The sequence below is a fragment of the Chiloscyllium punctatum genome, chromosome 4, assembly GCF_047496795.1.
Source record: "Chiloscyllium punctatum isolate Juve2018m chromosome 4, sChiPun1.3, whole genome shotgun sequence".
Classification (NCBI taxonomy): domain Eukaryota; kingdom Metazoa; phylum Chordata; class Chondrichthyes; order Orectolobiformes; family Hemiscylliidae; genus Chiloscyllium; species Chiloscyllium punctatum.
In genome coordinates this window covers 88,436,780-88,445,245 of record NC_092742.1, presented here as the reverse complement: position 1 = coordinate 88,445,245, position 8,466 = coordinate 88,436,780, and the positions used below count along the sequence as shown (strand labels likewise).

The following is an 8,466-nucleotide window of genomic DNA, read 5'->3' as shown; positions in this document are numbered from 1 at the left end:
TTGTTTGATTTTTTTTATTGCCCACCCCTAATTAAAAGTCAATCATATTACTGTGGGTCTGTAACCACATGAAAGCCAGATCAGATAAGGATGGTGGATTTCCTTCTTGAAAAGGACAATAGTGTGGCAGATGGGATATCTACAATAATAAAATGGTAGAGGGAGAAGGGTGTCATGAGGATGGAAAGAAATGGAGGAAGGTGATCAAATAAGTGAGAATAGATAATTAGAAGAGTGCACTTTGTAGTTATACAAGACATTGTATGATTGATACTCATGATAAAAGATATTAAATCATATTTTGGGATGTTTCATTAACAAGGGCAAATTTGTGCATCAGTTATCAGCACTATCATCTTCTCTGTGACATATTGACATTATTGCTGTTACTTTCCCATATTTACCACTGATCTCTTACCTGTTCTGGTCATTACTACAAAAGGAAAACCATCCTGTTACCAGCAATCAAAGCCCCTCCTGTTTTAAAAGCCCAGTCCAGTTTCTGTATTATCCATGTATTATTCAGATTATCCATGTAATCCAAACTGAATCAGATGAACTAGCTGAACAGTTTGGGAAATTTAAGTTTGCTTTTCAACATTACTCATTTACACTCATGCTTCTGCAGTGTCTTACATTGTATTTTCTGTGGGCAGAGCCTGATTCAGCTGAAACAATGGACTCTACCTCAAATGGGAGATCACAGCAGTTCAGGAAAGCTCATTTTGCGACTAGCACTTGTGGACCTGGCAATGCTTTAAAGAGTGTCCATATCTAAAAAGTTAAGTTACCAGACTCATTTTCAGTCATTATGTTGATATCAGAGTGTGTAGATTAGTTTTTTTATTCATTCACAGGACAAGGGTGTCTTTGACAAGTCCAGCATTTACTATCCAACCCTATTGCTCAGAGGGCAGTTAAGAGTCAACCATGTTGTGGAGTCTGGAATCACAGGATAGTAATTTCCTTCCCTAAAGCACCTTAGCGAACCAGGTGAGTTTTTCTTGATGACCAGTAATGAATTAATGGTCATTAGACTCAATTCCAGAATTTTAAAAAAAATTGGATCCAAATAGCACTGTCTCCCATGACCGATTCAAATCCAGATCTCTGGATTAACAGGTCAGTGATAGTAGCACTAGGCCACTGTCTCCCAGAGGTATTATGATAAATGTCATTACAAAGGTAGCAGTATACTAGGACGCTCCACCTGGAGCTCATCCACTCTGCCCATTCTGATCTTCCTGTGCTTTCTCTTATTTTCTTCTTTGACTCCCAGCTCCGGTGACAATTCCTGGCCTCCCCAGGCACAGCAGACTCCCGGTGTTGGACTGGACACCTCCTGACCCAGTGTGGCACAGCAGCATCCTCCTGTAGAGGCCTCCTGGCATGGTGTGTCACCAGCACAGGCTGCAAGCTAGGTGCCAGCCTGGTCTGTTCTACTGAACTTTTATTTGTGCATTGTCTAAATCTTTAACTAAATGCCTTGGTACTTTTGTATCTAAGTCAGCACTCTAATTGGCAAGGTATAAATGTTTCATTATACTCAATGTATGTGACAATAAAGGCTGTTCAATTCTACAAAATCAGGTTATCTACCTTATCAAACATTTTTTGGTTAATTCATTCTCAGATGTTTCAAGAGTTTTTACTTAACACAGTTTCAATACAAAAATGCCTTACTCCCTTTAAAAAAGGAATCACTATCATATTGACTGCTGCATTATGATAATGCTATAGCAAATAATGTTACTGGAAGGCAATACAGATACTTCTGACCTATAGGACTACTGCTCTGTTGTCAGCAGTGTACAAAGGTGTATATACATTACATCCCATCTCTGTACAGGCCATATTCCTACACTACTAATTCTGGTCTCTTGTGCATCCTCAAAATTTTAAATAACCATGAGCTGAAGCCACAACTGCCATCTGAGACCCAGATTCAGGAATTTCCTGCACACCTCTCCAGTCTCCTTAGAACCCGATATTGAAACACACAAGGAGATATTAAGTCACGGAAAGTGGGTAAACTTTATTTGCTCCTATGCTTATAAATTAAGTGCAACATTTTGCTAAAGGTACAAAAATTAAAAATTGTGAAAATGGAGGAGAAATGTTAATGTTCATTAGGAAAAGCTACACAGGCTAGGCTATTTTCTAAAAAAAACAGAAAGGTCTTTCATGTTTATCATCGGGTCTTGGTAGTTTAGGTGCTCCATATTGGACTTAATAGGGACCAAAAATTCAATAGAGAATTCTGTACTCTGAAGTGGAGAGAATTTGAAAGATGATACTACATAGAATCTGGAGGCAAACCGTATAGATGCATTCAAGGGGAAGTTGGTTAAGTACATGGGAAAGAAAGCAATAAGGTATGCAAGTAGAATTAGAGTAAGTAAAGTATAACAGGAGAGATTGAGACTAAGTGCTTCTTTATATATAAAGTAGAAATTAAAAAGGGTGCCTGTAGGAGGTATGAATGAATGTGGACAGCTATTATCTAGTTGTATTATTAGGCTTAAAATATCTTCAAACCAGACCATTAAAAGGATTAGTTGTTAAGTAGACATGACAATGAGCAATTGAAGTAATAATTGAAAAGTACACAAAAAACAGGCCTAATGCAAGCTGGGGGGAAGAACTGCTGGACCGTGAATATCAATGGGAACCATCCACTTATGTGATCTTATAGGGCTACCTGGACTTGTCTTCCACCTATTTGAGGACTGGAAAAGTACTGAAGTTATTATGAAATGGGAATCAGCACATATCCAGAATATCATCAATCTTAGGGCCTCAGTTCCACTTGGACTTTCAGGATTGGACTGGATTTGAGAGACCGTGGCCACGGACTTCAAACTATCAGGCTGGGGTTCACACAACTCATACCATGGAATTGGAGATTGAGCTTAGAGTGTCAGCTGTCTCCTAGGAGTCTGCGACAGCAGAAGACAGTGAGACTCGTTTGTTAAAGATGTCTGAAGTAGTTTAAGCCAATAGCTTCACTCATTAGATATGCAGTTCATGCAAAACAAAGTAAATGAAGCTAATAAATTAGCTATACATACTGAAGCACATTTCTTCTTGTAAGCAATTTGATCAAACCTTGAAGAACCTGTTAAGTATTTTCAGCCTAACAGTACACCACTCCAAAGAGAAAGCTCATGTGAAGCACAAACATATCAGAGGTCTGAACCCCAATTAACACAGCCAAGGGTGCATGGAGGAATCAACTCCATCATCTCCCCTTGATTTTGCTGGGCATATGATAGCATCAGAAAGCACCAAGATTCACGGAGCTGCTATGTTCAGTGTCTCAAGGGACACTGGAAATGCTTTAGAGTTAGACAGTCTCAAACAGGCCTGTTGAATGCACAAGCTGGTGTACACAGATAAAGACTTGCATTTGTATCATACCTTTGACAAAGTCAGAATGCCCTCAAAATCCAGGAATTCCCTAAGAGCACTGTAGATACACTGCATTAATGGTCATCAGCAGTTCAAAGTGGCAACTCACCAAGGGTAACTAGAAATTTGTGATGAATGCTGGCCCAGCCAGCAAAATCTACATCTGAAAAGTAGAGTTTGACAGCCAATTTATTCTGAACTGTTTTAACAAACAAAAGGCATCCTGTGCATCTCAGTTCACAACTGAAGTATATGTCCAACTTATCTTCACATCTGCAGAAACACTAATGCAAACATTAGAAACCAGAAATGTAAATGCTGGAAAGCTCAGATCAGACATCTGTGGAGAGAGAAATTTCATATTTCCAGTCTTGAGCTTCAAATCAAGATTAAAAATCCAATGGGTCTTGAGCAAGTGAAAGATTTGTGTGGGGTGGATGAGACAAGAGGAGCAAAAGGAAAGGTCTGAAATAAAATGGACAGGAGAAATTAAATGACAAAACATATCTCTTGTCTGCTTTTGTACCATGATATGTCCTAGTTGCAATGGCTGCACTTGAAGTACACCTAGACAAGCAGTAAAGGAAGAGGGGGAGAAAACAAAAACAAAAACAAGCAATCTTTAAAGTGCATTGGTTAAGGAATTTATGCCGTTCAAACAACAGCAGGAAATATACTGCTCTTCAACAATAGTGCCATGACATCTTTTTCATTCATTCAAGACTAGACAAACTTGGTTGAAAATCTCATTCTGAAAGCGAACAATCTTACAGCACAGAACTTTCTCTGTTCTACTCTGGACTGTAATTCTGTATTATGTGCTCAAGTTTCTGGAGATTTCAACTGTGAACTTCAGGCTCAGACATGAAATCTATCCACTAACTCCATACGACTCTGTTGCTCATTTCGGATTAATTGGAAATCCTTAAAAAGAGCATTGCTATTAGTCCTTGTTAGATGGCATTGGGGAAACTCGGCATCACCCTTATTGGTCCCACTAAGTGGTGAGGCTATGGAACCTATCATAAAGAGTGGTTTGGTGAAGGGGGGGGGGGGGGGGCAGTGTGAAGAGAGGGGGGCAGGGTGAGGGGGGGTGAAGGGGGGGGGTGAGGGGGGGTGAAGGGGGGGGGGTGAGGGGGGGGTGAAGGGGGGGGGTGAGGGGGGGGCAGGGTGAAGAGGGGGGGGGGCAGGGTGAAGAGGGGGGGGGGCAGGGTGAAGAGGGGGGGGCAGGGTGAAGAGGGGGGGGCAGGGTGAAGAGGGGGGGGGGCAGGGTGAAGAGGGGGGGGGGCAGGGTGAAGAGGGGGGGGGGGCAGGGTGAAGAGGGGGGGGCAGGGTGAAGAGGGGGGGCAGGGTGAAGAGGGGGGGGCAGGGTGAAGAGGGGGGGGCAGGGTGAAGAGGGGGGGGCAGGGTGAAGGGGGGGGGCAGGGTGAAGAGGGGGGGCAGGGTGAAGAGGGGGGGCAGGGTGAAGAGGGGGGGGGCAGGGTGAAGGGGGGGGGGCAGGGTGAAGGGGGGGGCAGGGTGAAGAGGGGGGGCAGGGTGAAGGGGATGGAATAGGGAAAGGCAAAAAGAAACAAATGAATGACAAAAAAGCTAGATTGAGGATAAAAGGAGACACAGGAAAACATTTAAAATTTTGACACTACATCACCTATAATTAAGACTTCATAAATATCAATGTTAAAAATAGATTGGAAGTCATTAACAAATTTCACTTGTTTAAAAGGATACACTGTTAATCCTCCAAACAGACCCCACCACCAGAGATATATTTCCCTCCCCTCCCCTATCAGCGTTCCGGAAAGACCACTCCCTCGTCAGGTCCACACCCCCCACCAACCCAACCTCCGCTCCCGGCACCTTCCCCTGCAACCGCAAGAAATGCAAAACTTGCGCCCACACCTCCCCCCTCACTTCCCTCCAAGGCCCCAAGGAATCCTTCCATATCCGTCACAAATTCACCTGCACCTCCACACACATCATTTACTGCATCTGTTGCACCCGATGTGGCCTCCTATACATTGGGGAGACAGGCCGCCTACTTGCGGAACATTTCAGAGAACACCTCTGGGACACCGCACCAACCAACCCAACTGCACTGTGGCTGAACACTAACTCCCCCTCCCATATCACCAAGGACATACAGGAGCTTGGACTCCTCCATCACCAGACCATGGCAACCTGACACCTGGAGGAAGAGCGCCTCATCTTCCACCTAGGAACCCTCCATCCACAAGGGATGAATACAGATTTCTCCAGCTTCCTCATTCCCCCCCCCCCCACCTTATCTCAGTCCCAACCCTCGGACTCAGCACCGCCTTCTTGACCTGCAATCTTCTTCGCGACCTCTCCGCCCCCACCCCCTCTCCGCCCTATTACCCTCACCTTAACCTCCTTCCACCAATCGCATTCCCAAGCCCCTCCCCCAAGTCCCTCATCCCTACCGTGGCACACCCTCCTCATTCCTGAAGAAGGGCTTATGCCTGAAACGTTGATTCTCCTGCTCCTTGGATGCTGCCTGACCTGCTGCGCTTTTCCAGCAACAGCTTTCAGCTCTGATCTCCAGCATCTGCAGTCCTCACTTTTTCCACACTGTTAATTACACCTTGTTTAATAGTCAATTAATGCACAAATTATAAAAGTAGGGGCAAAGTTGGGGTCTCACCTGAGAGAATAAATTGAAAAGTGCGAATCTCCAGAACTTGCAATGCATTTTTGAAAAATTCCCTTGAATTTATTAGCTGCTTTGTACATTCATTAGGAAGAGAGGGTGCATCAATATCATGGTCTGGTATTTATAGCAATATCTAACCCATTATTTTGTGAGGATATCAAAAAACATAGAAAGTTAGTGAATTGTTACAAACCAGATCAATGTATTTACCAAGGTTAAGGAAATGGGGAAAATATTGTATGATTTATTAACTTAGTAAATTTCTGGCAGTAAGCAGCTGGACTTCACAGACCTGAAAGGTCCTGAGATTTAATCCAGAGTTTGCAAACGGTTAGATGAAACATAAACACTTATTTAATATAAAAAGTAGGTCACTTGGGTGTAATCACTGCAACAATAAAATTAAAAGCATATGTGGACATCTTTATTCAAAACAAGAAAAAAAATAGGATCCTGAAACAGTAGCATTTTAAAAAAATCTTACATTCACTAATCATGGGGCATTAGTGTGAAAGCATCATTATACAGAATTTCATAATCTGGTTCAATGACTTCTGTCACTGTCTGTCGCAGATCACTCAGTGTAGAGACAGAGGATGCACCTCCTGTATTCAGAATCTTTTCAAAGAAATTGTTCCATAACTCCAGATACAGCAACTCCATTCTGTAAAAATATGAAGACTCCAATGAATACATCACCTTTCACAAGTTTCACATTCTAAACTGCTTTGAAGCCAGTTAAGTATTTGAACGAGAGCAAGGTGGGATCCACTGAATTAATCACTAGCCAAGCTGTTTCAGTGGTAATGGTCGAGATATTAGGATAGCAAGAGGGAACTGCCCTACTCTTTTGAAATACTTTTATTAAATTCACCTAAGGGAACACACAGGATTCAGGTTAGCATCTCATCAGAAAGGTGGCAATTATAGACAAAGGTAGTACTGCTCTATTTTACATTGCAGTGTCAGCACAGATTAAGGTTTTAACCTTTAACCTTCTGCCTCACGAGGTGAAAGCAATACTCAGTTGAAACCATTTTGCATTAAAGCATTTCTAGGAACAGGGTACTAGCTCTGCTAAAAATTACATCCATTTGTCAAATAAAGTGGATTGACTGCAAAACAAACATGAGCTAAAACAATTTAAGACACCAATGAGGAATGTCACATATTGATGTGGTGGAAGGGGTAAAAAAAGATTTAAATTCCCAGTGCTTGAAATTCCTGATTTCCATTTTGCTATATAGGTATTAAAGGGAAGGGTTGGTGTTTCTGCTTAAGTAGTCACCAAGCTTTTTATACACTTAGCTTGTGAGCAATTGCATTGGCAGGCATCAGATCAGCTCTTTGGCCAATTGATCCAAACGTTAGAAGTAGCATTAGGAATTCCTGGAGTGTAGGGTGGTATGAGAGCATACCAAAAGAAAACTAAAGATGGACCACAAAGTGCTTGCAGCAAAATATCCAGCCCATTTTAAACCAGAAGTGCTCAATTTATAGGTCATTAATAATAGGCTCAACTTGCCAGCAACACAAACTAAACTCATTTGATTTTCCATTCCATTTAGAAACAGTGTACAGTACAAAAAAATTGAAATACCTGGAGGATGTAGGTCCGAGAGTCCACAGTGAACCCTGTTTGCTGACATCTATCTCACCTCCAAACAACAGAAAATGCACAGTGTTTGCAATCCCAAGGAGATCAACCTGCAATAGCAAATGAGAGGATTGAAGTTAGAGCATAGACCAGACAGTTGGCTATTAACAATGACAGTTTGTAAGTAGCTGCCTAGTTTCTACATCTACAAGTTGAGGCATTTATTTTGAGCTGCAAAGTTAAGGCATCAGTAAACACACTTTTCTGGTTACTATAAAGATATTCAGCTTTATCTAACTAGTTTTTTTGCAGATACATTTTCAATCTCGGGTTGTTGATGTTCTCAGGTGGTTGGAGCTGACACCATGTTGTTGATAATGTCGTGAGGTTTGAATCACTGTGTTTGGTCGTGAACCAAGGCTGCTCTTAAACTACACTGTCGCTAATAGTAGGCAACATCTTTGTCTTCACCTGAAGTCTGACTATTGTCTGACAATTTGCAACTCCAGTTAAAACTTTTATTTATATGTTATTGTAGATAACACAAAAGTTTGCATCACAGAGCTTTCAGTACAATTATTCCATCTCTTCTGAGTCTGGACACTGAGACTGATGTCAATGTTAAAATTATCTTAATCTCACCACTAATTTAATACTTTTACATTAAACTACACAGAGCAACTTATCCAAGAGACTGATTCTTCACCTGTGAACAGAATTAGCTAATTATTCAATCACTACTTTTCAGGTGGGTCTTGAACCTGGACCTCCAGCAAAAGACCACTTG

The 8,466-nt window shown here is 41.9% G+C and overlaps 1 protein-coding gene across 1 annotated transcript in view; it reads right to left on the bottom strand.

Moving 5' to 3' along the window:
- Positions 1–6,484: 6,484 nt before the first annotated feature.
- bub1bb (BUB1 mitotic checkpoint serine/threonine kinase Bb) overlaps positions 6,485–8,466 on the bottom strand; it is a 77,123-nt gene continuing 75,141 nt past the window's right edge. Inside the window, exons 23-24 of the mRNA XM_072569249.1 lie at positions 7,683–7,789; positions 6,485–6,746 (exon numbers count right to left, since the gene is read on the bottom strand). Of these exons, the coding sequence (XP_072425350.1) occupies positions 6,572–6,746; positions 7,683–7,789 (282 nt within the window). The 3' untranslated portion in view covers positions 6,485–6,571. The remainder of the gene's footprint in view (positions 6,747–7,682; positions 7,790–8,466) is intronic.